The sequence below is a fragment of the Panthera pardus genome, unplaced genomic scaffold (genome assembly GCF_024362965.1).
Source record: "Panthera pardus isolate Hobbes unplaced genomic scaffold, ASM2436296v1 HiC_scaffold_20, whole genome shotgun sequence".
Classification (NCBI taxonomy): domain Eukaryota; kingdom Metazoa; phylum Chordata; class Mammalia; order Carnivora; family Felidae; genus Panthera; species Panthera pardus.
In genome coordinates, this window is record NW_026526766.1 from 92,751,386 (window position 1) to 92,775,381 (window position 23,996).

General features: G+C 63.1%; 1 protein-coding gene across 1 annotated transcript; it reads left to right on the forward strand.

Annotated features, from left to right (window-relative positions):
- The first annotated feature begins 169 nt into the window (after nucleotides 1-169).
- On the forward strand, nucleotides 170-23,942 carry RABL6 (RAB, member RAS oncogene family like 6). The gene is given in 15 exon segments (XM_053908569.1): nucleotides 170-540; nucleotides 8,154-8,210; nucleotides 8,213-8,287; nucleotides 9,991-10,038; nucleotides 12,008-12,060; nucleotides 12,992-13,083; nucleotides 14,848-14,988; nucleotides 15,342-15,447; nucleotides 18,202-18,305; nucleotides 20,265-20,569; nucleotides 20,783-20,933; nucleotides 21,815-22,307; nucleotides 22,612-22,783; nucleotides 23,132-23,190; nucleotides 23,278-23,942. Coding segments are annotated over 15 exon segments (2,178 nt in total). The 5' UTR covers nucleotides 170-410; the 3' UTR covers nucleotides 23,470-23,942.
- The last annotated feature ends 54 nt before the right edge of the window (nucleotides 23,943-23,996 follow it).

Genomic DNA, 23,996 nt, shown 5'->3' on the forward strand with positions numbered 1-23,996 from the left:
CTGACGTGGCTCCGCGCGCACCTCCGGCCCACTGCCCCGCGCATGCGCACACCCCCAGGCCGCCGCACAACCGGGGCACTGGCGGCGCCCCTCAGAGGCGCGGCCGGCCAAGTCCGCTTCCGCTCGCCTTCCGCCGCGCATGCGCGCACCCTCTTGGCCCTCGCGGCGCCCCGTAGCCGCGCGCCCAGCCGAGCCGACGCCAAGATGGCGGTTCTGACAGACGGAGGGCGGCCGCGCCGGGGGTCCCCGGGGCTGGAGCGGAACCGCCGCGGCTGAGCCCCCGAGCTGCCCTCGAAGCAGGCGCCCGGCCGCCGGGACCCGGGACATGGTGCGATCCGCGCCGGGTCGCCGTCGTCGCCGCCGCCGCTGAGCTCGCGGGCCGCGCCGGGCTCGGACGTGGGAGCGGGAAGATGTTTTCCGCGCTCAAGAAGCTGGTGGGGTCGGAGCAGGCTCCCGGCCGCGACAAGAATATCCCCGCCGGGCTGCAATCCATGAACCAGGCGCTGCAGAGGCGCTTCGCCAAAGGGGTGCAGTACAACAGTGAGTGCAGGCCGGGCGCGCTGGGTTCCTGCCAGGGGACGTGGAAAGGGGGGTCCGAGGGCACGGGTGGAGGAGGGCGCTGTCCCGCAGGGTCCGCAGGCCCGGGCTTTGGCGACTGGGACTTGGCAGAGACCAGGGCCCTGTCGCGCCCCCAGGGCCTGGCGGTCTGCGGGGAGATGTGGCAAATCCTGTTGCTCCGTGTGAGATGTGCTGAGCCCTTACCTGTGGCAGGTACCCTAGGGGTGTTCACTTGGGCTCGGGAGGTGATGTCGGGAGGTGATGCCAGGCTGGAGACGAGGTCCTGGAGGACCCAAGGGGCCGGAGTGGGGGCGCCTGGGCCCGTGGCGTTCCCCTCTGACCGGTGGGTCATTCCCGAGGAATACGGGCACGTTAAGAAATCTGTGCGTTTCGTTTGCACGGTAAAATTCGTCCAGGCGGTTCCCGGTGCGTTCTGCGGTGCCCTGATTGGCCCGGATAACCTCGTCCAAGAGTGATTCTTATATAACGTGGGGAGAGCTCTGTGGTCTGTGACGCTTGAAGGGGTGATGGGCTCCCCGTCAATGAACCACGTGACAACCTGCCCAGGGGCGGTGAGATCCAGCTGGATGTGGTGGTTTGAGCTTTGGGATTTTTCTTTGTAGACTTCGCATTCAGTTTGAAGAGAATATCATCTACGCCACGCGTTCCTGCCCCCCTCTTCTCTTTTTTTTTAAGAAGCATTTGTAAGGGATATATTTGGAAAAAGCTCCAGAAGGCACAGAGACTCTTATTGTAGGAGACTTCTCTTCCCCCGAGGGAAGGAGGAGTTATTTTCAGACGCCCTCAGAGCCCAGGACGTTTCCAGTCCTGTCATAAATTATGTAAAATGTATAGCTCCTGAGGCTGATGGTCCTCTTGGCCTCTTTTAAGGTTTTCCATCTGGCTGGCCTTTTTCTAGCATTACTTAAAGGACTTTTATGTTCTCTGGTTTTAAATTGTTTTCCTTTCAAGTATTTGCATATATTGCTACAAGATTTTGGGTTCCTCCCTACCCCCGCCCCCTTTGCCACTTTAAGGGGAACTTTCTGGTCCCTATGATGACATATTGAGGTGGTAACGTGCAATATTAAACCAATTAGAAAGACCTTTGTGCAGGTTTAATTTCTTTACATTTATTTATTTTTGAGAGACGGTGCATGAGTGGGGGAGGGGCAGAGAGAGCGAGGGAGACCCAGAATCTGAAACAGGCTCCAGGCTCCGAGCTGTCAGCACAGAGCCCGAGGCGGGGCTCGAACCTGTGAACCACGAGATCATGACCTGAGCCAAAGTAGGATGCTTCACCGACTGAGCCAACCAGGGCCCCTAAAGACCTCTGTGCAGGTTTTAAAGAGAGGTATTTTAGATGTAGGTGTATTCAACTCTCAATTTTGTATGTGTTTGTCACATTCAGAGAAGAGAATGGTAAGTCGAGTTACTCATTTGTGCAAAGCTTTAGAATTTCCATTTGGCTCCCTTATTTACTTTTATCACTTAGAGTATTATTTTAAGCTTAATTCTAGTTGTGTGGAAATCAGAGCTGGAAACTGGGAACTTTTCACCCTCTGAGAAGCACTCCCTGACGGCACATCCCCTGGCGAGGGTGGTTAGGAAAAAGGGGGAGGTGCCATAGAGTTGTTCCAGAGAGGTGAACCCAGCCTCGGGTGGTTGGGGGACAGGCTGTGACTCCCTACAACTACAGCAAAGGTGGAGAGATGGAGAGAAGTCTCATTTAGAGGGAGATTGGCCCAGTAGGTGAACAGTGTGCAACGTGGAAACTTCGATTTCCTTCATTTATTTTCCAAAATACCTTATTTAGGGGAAACCAGCCAGCAATCTGATGACTATAGGTTCAAGATATTTACACGCAAGGGCTGACGGTTTCCAAGTGTATCTGTTGCCTCTTACAGAACCTTGTCTCCTAGGGCAAAGTTTTCTTTTAAATTGCTGTGATAATAGAAGTGATTCATGTCATATATGCAAGAGCCCCAGCACGCACATCAAACTTAGAATCAAACCTGAATGAGACGCTGAACCATAATTATAGTTTGAAAGTTAATTGCGTTCAAAGTGGAAGAAAGGATGTTACCTGACTTGGTCTATCCTTTCTACTCTGGACACGATTTACTGGCCGCGTTTAGTGAAGAAGCTTGAACTGGGGCACCTTCCCAGGTCAGGAAACGCCAGTCGTAATGGAACTTGTCAGGACTGCACTCCTCACAAAGACAGCGTCCGGACACTGGGACAGCCAGAGTCCTGGCCAGTTGGATCTCGGTGCTAGAATTTAGAAATGGACTTAAACACTTTCTCACTGAAAAACCTTCTGAAAGGCTGATTTCAGGGTGAGAGCTTTTCCAGGGTAAGAAGGAAACGGCTTTAAAATCATATCAAGACTGTATGAACAGACAAGTCATGTTTGAAAAAGAACCAAAAAGAACAGCTAGGAATGAGAAACACGGCCGTTAAAAGCGAGAAGCCAGCAGTCAGGTGAATCAGCGTAATAACCACACTAAGGAGAGAATTCACGCCTGGAAGAGAGTTGTGTGGCCCAGGAATGGAGCACACATGGGGTACGAGTTTCACACAAGATTAGCAAGAACGGGGAAGAAGCAATATTTGAGGGAACGAAGACAGGGTTTTCCAGAATCCATGAAGTACGTGAAACTCCCAAGAAGTCCCCGTCCAGGGTTTTAAAAACATCCTGCGAGCGTTTCAACATCGAAGTCCAGGAAGCAGCCAGAGCCCAGCCCGCCTTCAGAGGAGCAGCCCACACGCCACCGAGGCAGCAGTCCCGTTTGCGGCCTGAGGGAGGTCCTCACCCGAGGAAGCAGTTACTCGCAAGTGTGTGTGCTTCAGCTCGTTTGCAGTCTGAGCTGGACCGTTTGCTGTACACAGGCGCCCGCTGAAATAATACCAAGGGTGTGCGCCGGGCCGATGGAAACGGCGCTCGGGACACAGGGGTGGGGTTCAGAAGGCTAAGGTGAGCGCCGAGACCGGTGAGTATGTGGGGCGAGATCCAAGCAAGTGCTGGTCGTGGCCATCACCGCGATGGTGACTAACATGGTCCAGTTGGAAGGAGGGACTGAACCCCTGGAGGGCCTCACGGAGCCCGGGACCGAGCCGATCCGAGTTAAGGCATTGGAAAGGCCTTGCGCTGTTTACAAGGAAGATAAAGAGATTAATTAACTTGAGATGTATCACAGCAAATGTGAATGAATGTTAAACATTTAAGTTACTGGGCGGGAGCGCCTGGATGGCTCAGTCCGTTGAGCGTTCCACTCTTGATTTCGGCTCAGATCGCGATCCCAGGGTTGTGGGATCAAGCTCCGTGTCAGGCTCCGCACTGGGCATGGGGCCTGCTGAAGATTCTCTCTCCCTCTGCCCCTCTCCCCGGTGCTTGCTCGCTCGCTCTCCCTGTCTCTCGATGAACGAATGAGTGAATAAAAATAAATTTAAAACAATACAATTCAGTGATCATGAACACCCCACGTACTTGTGGTCACTGACTTAGGAATACGGTTTGAAAATTTAGGAAAAAAACAAAGAATAAGCCCCAAGAAAGGAGAAGGAAGGAAATGACCAAGAAAAAAGCAAAAACCAGTGACTCTTTCTTTTTTAAAAGAATCAATTGAAATCTTCACCAGAATGTAACATGGTGTGTGTCTGGTAAAGCAGATTCTGGAGAGATTGATAAAGAAAAAAGACAAATGTCACGAGTGATCAAGAGTACGTGACTATAACTGCAAGGTTTTGAAATACAAAACGTTCTGAATAATTCTGCGCCAGTAGAACGAAAAACTTAGAGTGGGCAGTGTCCTCGAGAATGGCCCCTAAAGCCGACCCTGAGAAATACAAAATCTGACATCAGAGAGCCGAGCATCACACTGGTGGAGAGGACACGGAGGGCAGGGGCACTCGGCCTGCTTCCTGCACTTGGTAAATCCTGCTGCCAAGACAGAGGAGGACGGTACCAAAAGGGCAACCGTCCGGTCCTGTCCATGAGCACAGAGGGAATAACCCGGTGAGAAGCCAGGAAATCGGATCTAGAAAGTCATCAAAATATTCATAACAGACCATTGTATCGAGACCAAGTAGGACTGCCCAGGAGTGCACAGATTAATAGAAAAGATACATTCCACGCTTTACCAGCGGGTTAAAGGAGAAAAAGCATCATAATCTCAGTAGGTGCAAGAAGATCTGATAAAATTCAACGCTCATTCGTGATTTACAGAAAATAAAAAGAGAAAACCCACTTTTTTTAAAGATTTTTATTTTTTAGTAATCTCTACACCAACATAGGACTCGACCCCACAACCCCAAGATCAAGAGTCACATGCTCCACCATCTGAGCCAGCTGGGTCCCCTGAGAAAACCCACTTGCTAAGAAGCAAACTAGGAACAGAAGGAGCTTCTTTCACCTGTTCAAGAGTATTTACCAAAACCTGCGTCCGTATGTTACTAATGAGACATAGGAAGCGTTTCTTTTCAAATCAGGACCAAGGCAAGGACTCCCCTCTTTCACTGAGCTTTCACTAGGATATAGAATTCCACCCAGCACAAGAAAAAATACAAGTGTGGAGCAGGGCAGATACGTGCCCTTCTAAAGGGAAAAAATTAACATAAAAATAATGAATTTTCCCAGGTGCCTGGATGGCTCAGTCAATTAAGCGTTGACTCTTGATCTCAGCTCGGGTCTTGATCTCGGGGTCATGAGTTCAAGCCCCACGTTGGGCTCTGCGCTGGGCATAGGAGCCTACTTTAAAAAAGGTGTGTGTGTGTGTGTGTGTGTGTGTGTGTGTGTGTGTGTGTGAAGTCTCCCTTTGTTGGGACACTGTTATGTGTAGGAAATGGACTTCTCATGCCTTCTTTACCACAGCGCCCAACCTCTGTTTCTGGCAGCGTGATAAAGTTAGTAAGCTGAACAGCCCTTCCCTTAAAAAACTTTAAAAAAAAATTTTTTTTTAATGTTTATTTTTGAAGGAGAGAGACAGAGTGTGAGTGGGGGGGGAGGGGCAGAGAGACAGGGAGACACAGAATCCGAAGCAGGCCCCAGGCTCTGAGCTGTCAGCACCGAGCCCGATGTGGGGCTCGAACCCACGAATGCGAGATCATGACCTGAGCTGAAATCGGACACTCAACCGACTGAGCCACCCAGGCTCCCCAAAAAGCATTTTAAAAAGTTTGAATAAAACATTTAGGGGAAACGTCGACGCATCACTCAGTTTCTGAACTCGGATAAAGGTTGTGCAGCTGTCTAGGGCACGTTTCTTAAAAGCAAAGGGGGTGGATGTTGGGAGGGAGGCCAGCTCTGAAGCTGCCTTCTCCCTGAGGCACCTGCCTGACCCTGGCTGGGTGCTGGTCCCCGTGGGGCAGGAGGGAAACACCCCGAACCCATTCTAGAAGGGGCCTCTCCCAGGAGAGCCCCGCCCAAAGCCGGGTCTGTGCAAGCCCAGGGGGTGACCTCCAGGAGGGTTTGCGTCTGAATCATCCGTGTGGTCCCAAAGTCTGAATGGAGGATTCACTTAAGGCCTTCCCAGGTTGTTAGCGTCCGAACGACGGGCAGAAATACCACAGGTGCCTTCCGACGGCGGCTCCAGCCCAGACCCGGGAGAGGCTCCGGGGATAAAGTTCCAAGAAACCGGAGCTGCTGGTGGGGAGATCAGGAAGCCGGCAGACACAGCAGCGGGAGCAGGGCAGGCTGACGGCAGGCCCTGGCGGCCTCAGGGGATCCGGTCGTGCACGTCAGCAGCACCGTAACAGCTCTGAGCGGTGAGGTCGCGACGCGGAGCGCGGGAGCGTTCTGTGGTGCATACAGCGTCGGGTCCCCTGCACGCCTGAAACTAACGACGTGTGGTGTGCCCGGCTGCCCCTCAGTGACAAAGTCAGTACGTAGAGAGTGTTTGAAGAAGTGGAAGAGGTTTCGGGAAGTAAGCGGGAATCCGAAGAGCATAGAAAAAGGCCAAGTAGGTTTGGAAAGGAGCCTGCCCGGGGAAGCTGAGACCAGGGAAAGCGCCACCACGAAGTGAGAGTCTGACGCCATCAAAAGCAACATCCGGAGAGCGAAGGACAGCCAGCTCCTGGCCCGCCGCCCGGGACGCGCTGGGGGCTCCGCATCCGTGCTCCCGCCCTCGGGGTGAGCTGCGCATGGTCTCTGTCCACCCACCCTCACCGAACGTGTGTCTCGTGTGGGTCCTTAACGTGGGGGGTGCTCTCCTAAAGCGACACGCTTCCTGCAGGGTGTTTCAGGCTGGTGACAGGGACCCAGGGCATCCCCAGGGCTGCGCTGACAGCACAGACACGTCCTGGTGGCTCTCCCCCGGTTCTGCCGGGTGTTTGGCTTCTGGCTGGAATCGCGTCTAGACTGCCCGCGGCCTTGAGGGCAGTGGCTTGGTTGTGTCCCATCTGGTGATGGGATAAAGTGGGGAGCAAGAGGAACGCCCCTGGTCTGACTGGAGGTGCTTCAAGTTGAAAACAACTACCACGTCCTGATGGCAGAAGCTGGGGGGTGGGGTGGGGGGGGGAGTTGATGTCCTGATGGCGGAAGCTGGGGAGGGTGGTGGGGGGGGGGGGGGGGGGTGGGGGGTGGGGGGGGAGTTGATGTCCTGATGGCGGAAGCTGGGGGAGGGTGGAGGGGGGGGGTGGGGGGGAGCTGACGTGGTGACCACGCTTCGCGGGATGAGTAACGAGGTGTCCGAGAACAGGGGGCCTTGGAGCAGGAACGGGTTGCAGGAGAAAAAAGCCAGGCAGCTGCGGGGCCAGGCCAGGGCTCTGGACAAGCCCCTGCTGGCCTCACCCAGTCCCAGGCTGTGAAGCACCATCCGCCGTCCACACTGCTGCGCCGGGCACCTGCACGGGGCCCAGGAGCATCGCGGGGTCCCGGCGCGGGCTGCCCATCTCATCCACGGCTGCCCCGCCTGCCCCTCGTGTCTCCGCACTCGCTGCCTGTGGGCTCGCTCACTGCCGCGTGCGCACACCTGGCACATGGGCCGCCACGTAAATCCGTGTTGGACCCGGTACGGCACGGAACACGGGCTTGCTGCCCGTAACCCCACGTGTGCGGCCTGGAAAGTGCTGGCGCTCTACAAAATTGTGTGCTAAAAATACCAGGGCTGTGAGAAAGTGGGTTAAGAGCAAACTACCAAAATCTAGGGAGCCTCCTGAGAACATCAGCTGCCGCCCGACCCCCTCCGGCAGCCTGACCCTGACCCTGACCCTGTGAGTCAGGGGTCCCCCAGGACATCTGGCTCTAGGGCGAGACCGCTCTCCGGCAGGTGTGAAGTCCGAGCCCGGTTTGACTCCATCAGCACGGGGGGCGGGGCAGGGAATGTTTCGGGGGTCGTGGACAGGGAGGGAGAGCAGAGGGGCCGGGCTGCCGGGACACGGACGGTGTGGTCTCGTCCACGGGCCGAGCAGGGGCCCGACCCCTTGCGGGTGGTCTCCCAGCCAGGCCGCTCCCCCGGCGCTGGGCTCCTCCCTGCTCGCCAGCCACGCGGGCCACGCTCTGTGTGGAAGGAACATGGGTGGCACGTGGGCTCCTGTCGGTGAAGTTAAAGTCTGCCGTTGGTTTGATTTGTTTACCCAATCTGTCCCCCCCCCAGTGAAGATTGTGATCCGAGGAGACAGGAACACGGGCAAGACCGCGCTGTGGCACCGGCTGCAGGCAAGCAGTTCGTGGAGGAGTACATCCCCACGCAGGAGATCCGGGTCACCAGCATCCACTGGAACTACAAAAGTGAGGGCAGGGCTGGGGGGCAGGGGGGCGGGTCGAGGTCCGCCCTCCCGAGTTGGGGGCCAGGTACCGCACCCTTTGTGCGGTCGGGGCTTCTGTTGAGGCTCCCTAGGCCTCGGTCCCTCGGAGACGCCTCCCCGGCTGTGGTGTCCTCACAGAAACCCCGCAGACCTTGAACGCAGAGGGCCGCAGTGGGGGCACCCGTTAAAGCCGTGCTTGGGTTGTCCTGAAATCCCCCTCTCGCGGGAAGCTGCTCCAGAGACAGAGACGAGGCAGTGGTGGGGGCGCCTCGTGGGGGGGCTGTGTCAAGACCCACTCGGTTCTGAGACCCTAGAGGCCACCAGAGGGCTCCAGTTCCGGGTTTACCACATGTGACACATCAGGGAGTGCCGGGGGGCGGGGGGGGCTGCTCCCGTTACAGCCGGCACCTGCGCCCACATACGCTCCACCAGCAGGAAGGACCCCTCTGTCCTTTGAGCCCCGCCCCTTCACCTTTGCAAGGTCGAGGTCACGCGACAGACAGAGCACGGGGCACCTCGAGGCCCCTGGTCGCAGCTGAGCTGCAGGCGCTGTTGTCCCCGGGACAGTACGGCGGCCCCGTGGGCGGCAGGGCAGTGGCTTTGCGGGGTTCAGAAATCATGAAACCAGAGTCCTTTGAACCATTTTAAACATCCGTTTTTGTTGGGAAAAAAAATGTAGTTGTCAACACACGGGGTCTTTGTGGAAGTTCCCGCTTCCCGCCACGTCCCAGGACGGCTGCGTGGATCGGCGCCACCCCAGTCATCAGCTGGGGCTGGCGGGGCCTGAGGGCAGCCACCCACGGCACCCCTTCCCAGCAGGGGTGAAGCTGGCCGTGCCCCTCAGCCTGGGGCAGGTGTGTGGCAATTCCCCACCTCCCCCTTTTCCCCTCGGAACCCGGGGTGGAGCGGCGAGCCACCGTCCTGCGCTTGGGGCCCTGGGCCCGGACTGGCCGTTCGCGGGGTCGGCCCCCCTGGGTCCCCCGCACCCCTCCCAGGTCGAGCACCCGCCAAGGAGGGTCTGAGGGTCTCTTCCCTGTGAGGAAAAGGCAGAGCACAGAAAGGCCAGTAGTTCTGAGCAAGCCTGGCAGAGGTGTCCCCGACGACCTGCACGAGGGCCCCTCTCCCCTCAGGGGCCTGTCCTGGACCACGGGTTGGGTGGAAACTTGATGCCGGGGGGCCAGCTAGAGTGGGCCCACGTCCCGGGGAGTGAAGTTGAGGCCGGTTGCTGGGTGAGAGTCGGGGCCTGAGGCACCATCAGGCCCACCGAGGCCTGACCCAGCACCCAGAGCCTGCTCTCCAGGTGCACCTGCAAAGAGCACCTGGCCATGTGGACCCGGGCCAGGGACAAGCCCGCCCCAGGGACACCCGCCGGAAATGGCTGGCATGTCAGCTGAAGACAGGCCAGGATTGCTCACCATGCGCCTTGAGCAGGAGCCTGAAGGAGCGATGAGTCTCCCTGCCGTCCGGGGAGGGGGCCGCGGCCCTCTGTAGGAGCCCGTGGGGGGGTGGGGCGGGGAGGCTGTCCTTGGAGAAGGTGCTGAGGGAGGAGCGCAGTGTCTCCTGGCGGGGGACCCACCCTTGAAGAGTGGGAACAAACCCGGACACCCTGGCAGCCCCTAAAAGCCCCTCTCGCCCAGAAGGTCGACGGTCATGTCGGGCACTAATCTTTGTATCCCCCCGTCGTAGCCACTGACGACATCGTGAAAGTTGAGGTCTGGGACGTAGTTGACAAAGGTAAGTCCTGTCTCTTTATTACGAGTACATTTTCCTGATGCTTCGTCCGTTCTGCGGAGCAGATGTCCCCCCCTCCCCCCCACGCTCACCGCTTTGGGCGTGTCCTTGTGTGAGTCACGGAACCTCTGGGTTCTCCGCAGCCGCAGGGCGGACACAGGAGTGTGTGACCAGAAGGTCTGCCCCCAGGAACAGCCAGGGGCTGTAGGAGGTCTGGGCTCGTGCTGCTCCCCTGAGTTTCTGCATCTGAGGCCACTCCCTCCTGCATCCAGGGTGGTGGGGCGGACGCACAGCAGTGACCTGTAGGGACCTCGGCCTCTGCTGCTTAAATGTGCATTTCACGCACTGGGGACAGAGCACGTGGCCCTGGGGCAGACACGGACCGGCAGCGGGTGGGCCCCAAAGCCAGATGCCTGCACGAAGCTGTTCCAGAAGCCCTTCCTGCAGTGCCCCTCATGTAGTGCCCTGGGCCCGGAGCTGAGGACCAGCTCCTGGGCTTCTGAAGCTGCCACCCTCTAGGGGCATGCGCCCACGTGACTGCTGCCCCATGGTCGCTGACGGCGGTGGTGTCTCTGTGCTCTCACAGGGAAGTGCTCCAGCTGTCAGGACCACACCCCAGTGCGCCTGGTGAGGGGGGGCGGGCATGCTCCCCCTTCGGAGCCCTCTCCTTCCCTCCTCTGTGTTTCTGGGCAAGAGCCCCTATTCCTCCCTGGTGCCGGTGCCCCGTGTGTGCCCTGTGCTCCCGAGCACGGTGTCACCCCTGGCCTGGGAGGCTTGCCGTAGCCACAGGTGTCCTCAGCGAGAAAGGACAGTCTGCTGTGAGCTCTGGGTTCTGTGCCGAAAGTGCACACCCCTGTCCCCTCACCATCGTCTTCGGGTTTAGGTGGGTGTAGGTTCCCAGGCCCGACCCGGCTGCTGTAGGACAGCCTGAGGGTGAGCGGGAGCTCCAGGCAGGCCAGGAGGCTTAAGCCGCGGGGCCCCTGGTGAGTGCTCAGCATCCCTGCAGCTCCGTGTCGCCTGGTCCCCTCCACCACCCCAGCCCGTTGCTTGTGGGACAGGGTGTGAGCATGCACAGCAGCAGAGGGCATCGGGTTTGAGAGCCTGGTGGGAAGTGCAGAGTGGCAAGGAGGCGAGGCCCGGCGAGTCTTGGAGCGCCCCGAGAAGGGAGGGCACCTGGGGAGCAGCCTTGTACCCCAGGGCAGCGGAAGCTCACCGAGAGTGTCGGTGGTGCTGGGATGCCGCCCTGTGGCCCGGGAGCGGCCACCAGGAGGGCGCACTGTGGCCAGCTGCCGTCAGACAGGGACCGCCCGCTGAGCCCCATGGGCCCCAAAGGCGGTCAGAGGGTCAAAAAGAAGCTGTGGGGACAGGGAGCAGCTGGTGTGAACGCGCCCAGTCTATAACGGTGATGGTGTGGAACTCTATTCCTCAGGACCCGCTGGAGTTGGCTTTAGCTCCTTGGGGCCCGCTCAGGGCCGGGCCCAGCTCGGCCGGCACCGGCACCAGCTCAGGGAGCCTCTCTGGCCTCCAGTGCGGCACCTCACAGGCTGGGCCGTGCCAGCCTGCGCCAGCCGGCAGCGCCCTTTCAGGGCTGGGACCTCTGTCCGATCCGGGAAGGAAGTGCCCGAGTTCAAACCAGAGCCCGGGTGGGGGCTTTAGGGCGATCTTGCTGAGCGGCCCCGAGCCCTGCCGGATGTCCCTCCAGTCTAGGCCAAGTTCTTGGAGCCCCTCAGGGCCTCTCCTGGTGGGGTCGGCGGCTACAGCTGCCAGGAAGGTCTCGCTAGGTGGCGGCCGCTTCCTGGCGCTGGTGGGTTTGCTCCCGTGCCCGCTGTGGGGGCGTGGCTCCCCGGGCCTCCTCCTCAGTAGAGTACGGCGGCCTGCTGGAGGTGGGGGCCGGGCACAGGGTGGGATGTGGGGAGCCGCGTGCCTCCCTGGAGCCACAGTTCCCTCTGTGACTTGTCTGTCTTCTGACCAGGGAAGTGCAGGCGGCGAGGTGACGGCCTGAAGGTGGAGAACGACCCCCAGGAGGTGGGTAGGCCGTGTCCGGCCACGGGGCCCACCGCTCAGATGGGGGGTTGGGACCCCTCCCCCGGGACTCCAGTGGCACCAGTCGGCCCCACTCCTCGTGCGAGCCTGCGCCGCCCCACGGCTGTATTTGGGGATGGCTGGGCCTGCCTAAGCTGCTGGCCTGCAGGGAGTTTGAGCTGAGGGCTGTCGAGGTGCACTGGTCAAACCGTGTGGCCCCACGCGCACGTGGGCACGAGTGTGGCTCTGCATGGGCTCTCGCTGTGGCCACCACTCTTGACACAAAGAAGTCGGGCAAACCGGCACCCCTTCCCTTTGAGGGAGGCCTTCACGTTGTTCCCAAGGGCCCTGCTCTCTGTGTCCTCCTGCCCGTAGATGGTCTCATGATTGGCAGGCAGCCTCCTTGATCCCCTCTAGGGCAGGAGGGGTAAGTGACCACCTGGTCCAGGTCCGTCTGGCCCTTTGTGTGACACTTTGCCCCTGGCCCCAGCACCGCAGCCTGTGTGCGTGCAGCCCGCGGCGCTGTCTGTGTGCTCTGGAAGGTTCTTTGCAAGTGTCTTCCTCAGTTCTGGAATGTACACCTTGCAACGGGGCGCCGGCTGCTCCAGCCCGCTCGTCCCTCTGTGTGGCGTGAAGTCTGTGAGGCCTGCGGGTGGGATGCTGTTGGCCGGTGGAGAAGGCCCCGATCAGAGACAGAGCTGATGTGGCCCCGGAGCCTGAACTGTTCACTACTAGACCTTTTGACGCAAAGTTTTCGGACCCCCACCCTGGATAATCTCGTCTACGTGGTTTTTTTTTCCCAAAACGAAAACAGCTGTTGTCTTTTCAGATTGTGAAAGTCCTGTTCAGCCATTTCCAGGAGGAGACCGGGTTCTCGCCCCTGGGACTCTGCCCGGAGCACCCTCTCTTACGCCCAGTTCTCTCCTGTCCCTAGGCGGAGTCCGAGATGGCCCTGGACGCCGAGTTCCTGGACGTGTACAAGAACTGTAACGGGGTGGTCATGATGTTCGACATCACCAAGCAGTGGTAAGGGGGCACTGGCCGGCAGCGGCCGTCGAGGCTCCTAGGGCCTCGCCACCCGGAGGGCTCCCCCTGCAGCCCAGCGGGCGGTGGTTACGCCGGCATCGCGGCTGGTGCCAGACCACGGGACCCTGTCCGTGGTTGTCGTGGGCTCCAGCAGTTCAGCCGCCGGGAAGCGGAGGCCCAGCCGTCTCTGGACGTCTCTGTGTGGCGGGCGGGCGGGCCGGGTGGGGGTCACGGCCCCGGGGGAGGCGCCCCTCCCACAGCCCACGGCCTTCCCTGAAAGTACCACGCGACGTCTGGCGGGATCGAGCGACCGCTTGTTTGGGGCTCCCCGAGGACACGCCCCACATCCTTTGATCACGAGGGGGCGCGTAGCTAGAATCCCAGCGAAACGCTACAGAGCAGGCTGCGGGGAGGAGCGTGGGAGCGGGCCACACGGGCGACACGAGCGGACTCCCCGGTCCCGCCTCTGCATCAGCCCAAGGTGGGGGCTGGCGAAAATGGCCTGTGGGGTCTAGCTCCGCCTTGAGATTCTCGTCACCGCATACGTAATCCCGCCACGAGAGGCTGGCACGGGCGTCACTTGGTGCCGGCCAGGTTTTCCTCAGGGCGCTGCACACGCAGATTCCGTCTTCGGGACACAGGCTCTTATACGCGCATCCGCAGACGCTGCGTTTATCTGAGGGCACGTTCGCGCACGGTCGGAGGCGCCGGCCTTGCGCAGGTCAAGCTTTCACTCTCGGGAACCCGGAGGGTTCAGGCCCAAGGGATCTGATGGGGCCTCCCGTCAGCCCTCCGGCCTGCGGGGATGCGGTCCCTCCCGCCGGGGACCCATCACTAGCACGTGCATGGGAGGCCCCTGGGTGGCAGCGGGCGCACCTCGGAAGCGTGCAGAGCAGGGCGGTGGCTCCCACGGACAGACGTGCCTGTGCGAGAGGCGGCCACCCTGCTCTCCCGGGGTCGGCGCCAGGGAAGGCCGGCGTGTCTCCCGAATGAGCCGCAGTGGTCCCTGCCGCCAAGGCACCTAGAGGTGGTTTCCCCGCCTAGAATCTGCCAGGGCGCAGCTCTGGGTAGGCCCTCGGCATCCCCGAAGCTCCCCGCGGCCTTTGCCCAAGGCCAGGAAGGACCACTGGCGGGGGCGGGAGTGGGGGGGGGGGGGTTGCCGTGTGTGAGGGGCAGCAGGAGCCCGCCCGCGGGCCTGGGGCAGGGACGGCAGGGGCAGGTCAGCCCGGACGGGAGCAGCCGCGGCGCCCTGCTGGTGGTGCCGCTCTGTCCGGAGCCTTCCCACGGCCAGCGAGAATGGCTCCTCTGAGCCCTCGTGGGGCGGCGGCGTTTTCGGTGGACCGCGTGGGCCGGAGCCAGGCCCGCGTCGCTGGGCCCCGTGGCCTCGGACAGAATGCCGGAGACGGGCCCCAGGGCGGGAGGCGGATGCCCTTGGTCCTTTGATGACGGTTTCGGTTACTGCGCCTCCCGGGAAAATGAAGTCCAGTCTGTCAGCACGGGCGTGCGTGTCCGCATCGTGCCCGGTGGCGGTCTCTGGGTCGGGACGCGCTTCGCACCACGTGTTGGCCCCACGGGGCAGCCGTGCCCCACAGGGGGTGCAGAGACACCTCACCAGAGGGACTCCCAGGAAAGGAGGTGGAGAGAGGCGGGAACCAGGGGAACCGAGGGCTCGGCCCTCCCGGCTCCGTGCGCTCCGGGCGAAGTGGCGGGTGGTCGTGTCACAGCTGACCCCGAGGACGTCTCTCCTCACCTGTACCCCCTCAGGACCTTCAACTACATTCTCCGGGAGCTTCCCAAGGTGCCGGCCCACGTGCCGGTGTGCGTGCTGGGGAACTACCGCGACATGGGCGAGCACCGAGTCGTCCTGCCCGATGACGTGCGTGACTTCATCGACAACCTGGACAGGTGGGTGGGTGGCCGGGAGACCTGGCACCTGGGACGCCCTCCTGCCCTCCCTCCTGCTCCTCGGACTCGAGGCCCAGCCGCGTCCCAAGGGGCTCAGACTCCTCCCCCCTGCTCCAGCAGGGGCCCTGCTGCGGGCAGCGAGGGTCAGAGAGTGACTGGCAGGGGGTCTGCCGAGGGCAGAGTGGCTTCCTGGCACCAGGCAGGCCGGGTCGGGGCTGGGTGTCGGGGTGATGCGGTGAGGCCCCCCTCGGGGGCGTGGAGGGCTGGCCGGCCCGGGTGTGGTCCGCGTTCCAGAGGGGCTGAACCACCCCCCCCACCAAGCTTCTAGAACCTTCTGTTCCCCCTGCACACAGGCCCCCGGGCTCCTCCTACTTCCGCTACGCCGAGTCCTCCATGAAAAACAGCTTTGGCCTGAAATACCTTCACAAATTCTTCAACATCCCGTTCCTGCAGCTCCAGGTGAGTCCATCCCCCGGGGGTGGAGCGGCAGCGCTCCGCCCGCAGGTGCCGTCCCAGTGCAGGGGCAGGGCCGCCCTCCCGAGCAGAGCCACAGCCGTCTGCCTGGAATGCGGCCGCCGTGAGGGCTCGCCGTGCCAGTGCCGGCGGCCCCGTGGCACCCGCTCCCTCCCCCTCCGTCCCCCTCCGTCCCCCTCCGTCCCCCTCCATCCCCCTCCCTCCCCCTCCGTCCCCCTCCGTCCCCCTCCCTCCCCCTCCGTCCCCTTCCTCTGCTCTGCTGCTAGCCTGAGACCCAGGCCTTTCTAGAATTTTCACAGATGCGGCTGCAGGAGGATGCAGGGTTCCTTAAGATGTGTCAGGCCGTCTCTGACCAACAAGCCAGGAACTAGACGTGCGGGCCGGCGGGTGCCCCAGCCCCTCTCCCCCTAGACCCACCCTGACCCCTGCCATGGGCTTTCACCAGGCCTGCTCGGGTCTCTCTGCCCCGTATGGGCACGGCCTGCCCCCGAAGGCCCACAGGAGGGCTCTGCTCCCCAGCTCCTCTGACCCCGCCGCGTGGCAGGGGTGGCCCCCCGCTGGTGTGTAGCTGCGGGGAGAGCCCCGCCACGTCTCACCCCCACACACACCGCGAGCACAGTGCCTGGTATGCAGCCTGCTGAGTCCAGGAAGCACGCCTGCCCTGTCTCGTTTCCTCCCTCCCTTCCTTCCTCTCCTCCCTCCCTTCCTTCCTCTCCTCCCTCCCTTCCTCCCTTCCCTCCCTTCCTTCCTCCCTTCCTTCCTCCCTCCCTTCCTTCCTCCCTCCCTTCCTCCTTCCTTTCCTTCCTTCCTCCCTCCCTTCCTCCTTCCTTCCTTCCTTCCTTCCTTCCTCTCCCCCTCCCTTTCTCTCCCTTTCTCCCTTCCTTCCTCCTTCCTTCCTTCCTCCTTCCTTTCCTTCCTTCCTCCCTCCCTTCCTCCTTCCTTTCCTTCCTTCCTTCCTCCCTCCCTCCCTCCTTCCTTCCTTCCTTCCTTCCTTCCTCTCCCCCCTCCCTTCCTTTCTCTCCCTTTCTCCCTTCCTTCCTCCTTCCTTCCTTCCTCCCTTCCTCCTTCCTTCCTCCTTCCTTTCTTTCCTTCCTTCCTTTCCTTCCTTCCTTCCTCCCTTCCTCCTTCCTTCCTCCTTCCTTTCTTTCCTTCCTTCCTTCCTCCCTTCCTCCTTCCTTCCTTCCTTCCTTCCTCTCCTCCCTCCCTTCCTTTCCTCCCTCCCTTCCTTCCTTCTTCCTTCCTCCTTCCTTTCCTTCCCCCCTCTCTCCCTTCCTCTCCTCCCTCCCTCCCTTCCTCTCCTCCCTCCCTTCCTCTCCTCCCTCCCTTCCTCTCCTCCCTCCCTCCCTCCCTTCCTTTCTTCCTTCCTTCCCAGACTGAGAGCGAGTGGGGGAGAGGGAGAGAGAATCCCAAGCAGGCTCCACACTGAGCACAGAGCCTGACATGGAGCTTGATCTACGACCCTGGGATCATTACCTGAGCTGAAATCAAGAGTCAGACCCTTGGGGCCCCTGGGGGGGCTCAGTTAGGTGTCCAACTTCAGCTCAGGTCATGATCTCGCGGTTCGTGAGTTCAAGCCCCGCGTCGGACTCTGTGTGGACAGTTCAGAGCCTGGGGCCTGCTTCTGGTTATCTGTCTGTCTCTCTTTCAAAAGTAAAACATTTTTTAAAAATTAAAAATAAGTAAATAGAGGGACACTCAACCAACTGAGGCACCCAGGTGTCCCTCTGTTTTCTTAATAAACGTTTTACTCCGGAGCAATGTTAGGTTTACACAGAAGGGACAGGGACGGTGCAGAGGGCTCTCACACCGCCCGCTCAGCTTCTTCGGTACCTCCCTCCAAACCACAAGCAGCGAGGGTCCGCCGACTGCCACACGCTGCCCCCCGGGGTGTCCCGCTCAGGCCCGGCCCCACCTCCCACGTAGTCCTGAGCCTGCTCTAGGCTGTGCGATCGCCATGAGCCCCGTTCAGGGTCGAGGCTCTGGGCTTTCAGGGAGAAGCCCGCAGAGGCGACTGCCCTTCCGGGCACGTCGCGGCAGGACTCGTGACATCTTGTCCCTGGGATGCTGGCCCGCGGCCCCTCTGCAGCCACAGTGGTTTCCGTTCTTCGTCCAGAAAGGCGTGGGCCTGCCCGGGGAGGTGGTGGTCTTTCCTCTCCTGTCCTTCTGTCTTTGGAAGGAAACCAGGGCCCTGCAGACAGGGTGGTTGCCATTTGCGGCTGAGGGAAGGCTGGCGTGGGCCCATTTCAAGGCAGTGGCCGCGGTCACTGCACCCTGCTCTTCCTCCGGGGAACCCGCGTCGTTGTCATAGATCCCTGTAGCTACGACCCGCACACCGATGCGGAGGGGTCTCCTGTACCTGGCGGGCCACACCGCATGTCATGTCGCTGGAGCAAGCGGCAGAAGGTTGTGCGGCGGAGGCGCTGAGGCGCTGAGCTCCGGCCCCACAGCCGCATTCACTCGTCGGAGCCGCCTGGACCTCTGGGGCCGCGTGTGGGCGGGGGTGCTAACATCAACAGGGCCCGGGGCGGGGGGGGGGGGTGCTAACATCAACGGGGCCGGGGGGGGGGGGGGGGGGGGGGGGCGGTGCTAACATCAACGACCTCGTCCTCGGAGCCACGGCGAACCGCCTGGGTGTCGGACGAGGCCTCGGGCGCCATGCCCCGTGCTCAGCTGCTGCTTAATCCCTCGAGGGCTGGCCGAGCAGGGACACGAGGCTGAAGGGGTCTGCTTCCCCCGCAGAGAGAGACGCTGCTCCGGCAGCTGGAGACGAACCAGCTGGACGTGGACGCCACGCTGGAGGAGCTGTCGGTGCAGCAGGAGACAGAGGACCAGAACTACGACATGTACGTCGGCCCGGGGGCCGCCTCGGGTCAGACCTGCAGGCAGGCTCTGCAGGAGCACCAAGGGCGGGCTCGCCACGCACGCCTCTGAGCGGGGGCATGCCTAGGAGACGGCAGCGAGGAGAGCCCCCACCCGGTACACCCGGCAGCTTGGGCCGGTCGTGTTGCTCAAAAAACCCGAGTCGCTTCCTCCTCGGGTGTGGCCGTGCACGGACTGGAGCGCGGGCAGGGGGAGTCCAGGCCCCCGAGGGGAGGGAGAGGAGGGTGGCCTCGCGGTGAGATCAGCCCCGCGGCCCTCCCCGTTCCCTGTATCGGGGTTCTTCATCATTTAACGCACAGCAGCAGCCTTGCTTTCTAGAACAGGCAGCTTACGTGTCAGGTGGAGCCCACCTCACCTCGGAAGCAGAGGCTCCCTGGGGACGGACACCCTGAGGCCCTGCCCCCTCCCCATGCCCACCCGGCAGATCGGGGTCAGGCCTTAATTGACCTGACGGGCCCCTGGGGGGCCCCAAGCTGACAGGGGTAACCGGGGTACAGCTGACCGTCCGTTTGCCAGACACGGTTGCCGTTCTGGGCCACGGTTCCCGCCACCCCGGGCCGAGTGTCCACCCGAGCCCCTGGTGAGACTGGCCGTCCCCGATGTCTTCCGCTGGGGCTCCCGTGGGTTTGAGTTCGGTTTCCCAGATCGATGGCGATGTAGGGTAGGGCTCTCGGAGGCCTGACTTTGGGGAGGCTTGTGGGGCAGGAGTGGGAGCTCGGTCCTCGGCAGTGGAGGGAGAGCGGTCCAGGGCAGAGCGTGTGCCCTGCCGGCAGCGCGGCTGAGTGGTGCTGAGCGCCCCTGTCCGCTGCGTGCTCCGGGTCCCGTCCGCCCTCCACAGTTCCCCGGGGAGGCACGCGCTCTCGGGCAGGTGTGACCTGAGCTGCCCCCGAACAAACAGATGCTCGCGTTTTGTTTGGTGCGCAGAGATGGCACGTAAACGTCGGAGCTGAGGCGGGGCACGCTGCTTCCCGGCCTGGGCTCCTGTCCTGGGAGTGCCGGCACCCCAGTAGGTGTCTGTCCCCCCCCCCCCCCCGGGAACTCCGAAGGGCCTTAGGGTCTCCCTGGAGCCAGATCCGTTCGCTGGTTCTGGAACCGGCTCCAGCGGTTCTGGGGGAGTGAGTTTTCACACACTTGGGCTGCTTGGCCGGTCCGGGTGGGAGCCCCGCCCCGGCGAGCAACTGCCCTCGCCGTGGAGCCCGTCCCGGGGTTGACCCGCTTCCGTCAGCTCCTCTGGCCGAGAGCGCGGGCACCCGGCACCACCCGGCCCCCTGCCCCCTGCCCCCTGGGGTGATGGCAGCCGGAGAGTCCCCTGCGCTCACCCCACAGCCAGCCCCGGCATCAGGCAGCACTGCCAGGGGCCTGGCGGAGACGTCTCCGCGACGCTTCCTGGAACATGGGGGATAGGCCGCCGCAGACGTGGGCGGGCAGTCGGGTTCCGCCCTCGCCCTGCCCTTCTTTCTCACCTGCCCCGGAAATCCTAAGTCGGAGGTGCCAGTGCCCAGGGAGCTCAGCCAGCAAACGGGCCAGCTCTTCACTGCAGACCTCCTGTGGGGAAGCCTCCACGGGGAAGGCGTTGCCACGGGCTGGTGGCACTCCCCACGGCGGCCCACGAGCGGCAGGGCTCGTCACTGACCTCCAGTGGGACTTGGAGCCCCTGGTCTTGGCTGCTCCCTGTCTCGGGGGTCGGGGGCCTCCCCACCGCAGGTCCTGTGTCGTGGGTGGAGAGCTCAGGGCGTGAGCCAGGGGGCTGCCACACCTGCCTATCAGCGCCCGCCGGCACCTTCCCTGTGGTGCTCTGCTTGAGGCCTGGGGGGCAGGAGGGCTGATAAGCCCGAGGGTGAGGACTCTGCTGTCACCCGCAGCTCAGAGGAAGAGCCCCAGGGGAAGGCAGGTTGCTCACTGCCTGCCCTGTGTCCCCCCAGCTTCCTCGAGATGATGGAGGCACGCAGCCGTGGCCACGCGTCCCCACTGACCGCCAACGGGCAGAGCCCGTCCTCAGGCTCCCAGTCTCCGGTGGTGCCCCCGAGCACCGTGTCCACGGGCAGCTCCAGCCCCAGCACGCCCCAGCCGGCCCCACAGCTGCCCCTCCAACCCCCCTCGGCCTGCCCCTGCCCCCCAGCCCCTGCAGAGGCCCCACCGCCTCCCGCAGCCCCCGCCCCGCGGCGCAGCATCATCTCGAGGCTGTTCGGGACGTCGCCAGCTGCCGAGGCGGCCCCTTCATCCCCAGGTAAGCCCCGGGAGCAGCTCTTCGGGGTGGGCGTGACGGGCGATGCGGCGGGGCGCCCGGCCTCCCTGGCCCCGTGAGCTTGGAGACCGGGAGGGGGTCCCCGTCCTTCCTCCCGGCCAGGCAGCCCCACGGCCGGTCACCTACGTACAGCCTGGGACAGGCCCGGCGGGGGCAGGCGTTGGACAAGCGGGAACCGGCCTGTGCTGTCCACAGAGCCAGCCCCGGCCTCAGAGGCCCCGGCAAAAGTCCAGAACGTGGAGGATTTTGTTCCCGAAGATGGCCTTGACCGCAGCTTCCTGGATGACACGGCCCCCCGGAAGGAGGAGAAGAAAGTCGAAGCCAAGGTCTCACAGGACAGTGACAGGTGAGAGCAGGGGCCGGGCGGGTCGGGGCCCTCAGCCTCCCCTCTGCCTTCCACATCCCTGGGTGAGCAAAGAGGACAGGCCTCACCGGTCCGGCAGGACCTCGAGGGAAGGGCTCAGGGAAGCTTCCACGCTCCAGGAGGAAGCCCGCTCAGACCAGCCATCGGGCTGCTGACTGGGGTCTGGACCTGGGGCTCGTCCCCCTGCCACAGGGAGGGAGCAGGGGCAGCGAGGCTGGCCCGTAACACAGGTGGCCCGAGCCGGCATATCTGTGGTGCCCCGTGACCTGCCTGTCCACACGTTCTTGGGCTGATGCCATTTGAGAGCACTGGCGGAGGGGCAGCCTGTGAGGGCTCCCCGGGAGGTTGGGCCCGGCAGGGGGGGAGAGAGAGAGAGCGGTTCGGGCCTGGCTGCCCCACCCCTGCCGCTCACCCTCGTCACGGGTCCCGGGCCTGTCCCGCGCGGGCTCCCCCGCGCCACACTGACCCCAGGTCAGACCCGCCGGTCCCTCCGGGAGCGAGAGTAACAGAACGGAGCCGGCAGCCGAGCCCCTCCACACCCACACCCTTCACACTGCACGTAAACGGAGCAGCCCCCCCCCCCCACGGCTTCCCGGTGTGTGGCGGTATCCCTGCCCCTCCCCCGGGCCCCCACCTCGCACCCCCCGTTCCGCCAGCTCGTGCCACTTTCCTGCCACACCGGTGGGTCCCCTCCGTGGCCCGCGTCCTCCCGCAAGTGCCGAGCGCCAGCGGTAGAGTGGCTCCCGGCCCGGTGCCCACACCCGGCGGAGAGGACATCCAGAGGTGTTCGGGGGGCGCAGGGTGGGAAGTCAGACTCTCCGTACCCGCTTGTGTCGTCTGACCGCCCTGCCCCTCCTTTGCAGCGATGGGGAGGCCCCGGGGGGGAACCCACTGGTGGCAGGCTTCCAGGATGACGTGGGCCTTGAAGACAGGCCGCCCGCGGGCCCTGTCCCCAGGAGAGACGCCACTGCCAGCGAGGAGGAAGCAGCGGGGATGGCGGGGCACACCAAGGCCACTGCCGCGACCCCCCAAAAGTGCGCCGAGCCAGAGACCAAACGGTACGTGGAGGGGATGCGCCCTGGGGTGGGGGCGGCCGAGAGCCCCCTGACCTCGTCCTTGTCCCGAAGGCCATCCACACAGGCCTCGAGGCCACCTAGGGCCGTGGAGTCCCGCCGGCCAGGTGTCCGCAAGTCCCACCGCCAGGACCCCTCAGGAGGCCGCGAGGAGAAGAGGGGTGAGCAGGTGGCGTCATCATCGTCATCAAGTGACCCCGAGGGGCCCATCGCCGCTCAGATGCTGTCCTTCGTCATGGACGACCCTGACTTCGAGAGCGACTCAGACACTCAGCGGAAAGCGGTGAGGAGGGGACGGTCTCGGTGGGAATGGCAGGATGGAGCAGAGAGGACCAGGTGACGACATCCTGGGTTGAGAGCCCCAGACCAGCATGTGACCCCAGGGCGGGGTGCTGGGGCCCAATCCCAGGACAGCAACCACAGAAAGGCTGCGGTGTCCCGGCTGCCACACCCGGGCCCCGCTGGCCACCCCAAGTCCAGGCTGGGCGTGGGGGCCCCCGAGGTGGCTGTCACCTGCCCGAGAAGCGCAGGAGCCATCCCGCAAGGGTCACGTGACAGGTGGGCACCCAACCCGCCCCCCACTCCAGGAGGAGTTCCCGGTGCGAGAGGACCTCTCTGACGACACGGACGAGGACGCCCGCCCTGCCCAGCCGCCCCCGCCCCCCAAGCCCCCCGTGTCCTCCTTCAGACTGAAGAATGACTCGGACCTCTTTGGGCTGGGACTGGAGGAGACGGGCCACAAGGAGATCAGTGACGAAGGTAGTTGAGGGGCTGGGGGTCCCACCGCCACCTGCCGAGTGCTTGCCCGGGAGGTACCTGGCGGCCGGGAGAGGTGGCCTGCTGCGTAAACCCCTGGAGCACCCATGGCTCCCTGTGGCCCTGGGCCCCGATCTGCAGTGTCACCTGGGACACGTGCCAGAAGTTCCTTGTCCCCCAAGGCGGAGGAGTGGGGGTTGTGGTGGGTCGGCCCCACGGCGAGAGCGCGCCCCGGCCGCCCCCGTAGCCTGGTAGTACCCCTGTGTGCTCTCCAGCCGGTGCGGCCCAGCCCGGGGCGACGGGGGTGCACCGGGGAGGCTGCGGGGCCCACGCGGTGTCTCCTCTGTGCAGAGAAGGAGGGCAAGCCTCCCTCGAAGGAGAAGAAGAAGAAAAAGAAGAAAAGCAAAGAGGTAGGAGCCCTGCCTCCCACCTCCGGGCGCCCGCTGGGCAGTGTGGGGTCCCGGCGTCCACACGGCCTGAGCCACCCCCCTTCCCAGGAGGAAGAAAAGGCCGCGAGGAAGAAAAGCAAGCAGAAGAAGAGCAGGGACAAGGAGGAGGGCAGGCCGGAGCGGCGGCGGCGGCCCAGGGGCACCACCGAGAGGACCGCAGCCGACGAGCTGGAAGCCTTCCTGGGGGGTGCCGCGCCGAGCGGCCACCTCCGCGGGGGCGGGGACTACGAGGAGCTCTAGGCCTGGCTCCGCCGACGGCGGCCCGGCGCGGGGATGGCCGCGGGCCTGCTCCACACTCGCTGGGGAGGCTGGGCCCGCCCTGCACCGAGCCGGCCAGCGGGCAGCGGGCAGCGGGCTGGGCCGTGCGGGGAGCCGGCCCCCAGCGCTTCTCAGGGATGGGACTGAGGCCGAGGAGGCCGCAAGGCTGTTTACAGGGCGGGGCGCGTCCTCGTCACCGGCCGGCTCCTGCTTGCCCCCGGCCCGCCGCGCTCGCTCTCCTGGGCCCCCCACGCGCGGGCGGGCTCCGCTTCCTGCCCCTTTCGGCATGGGGGGCAGACGCCAGGCGGCACTGGCGCCTTTTCCCGGGCCCAGGGTCTCGCTTTGCACCTGCGCTCGGGCTCGCTGCCGGCCAGGCCGGGAGGTCGTCAGACACTGTTTCTCTCGTTTTCCTCCACCACTCCACTCTGACCATAAAGCTCTCCTGTTTTACTGCGTCTGTGTGTGCTTCTCCCTGTGAGCCGCCCCGCCTGTCCCGGGTGGCCCTGGGT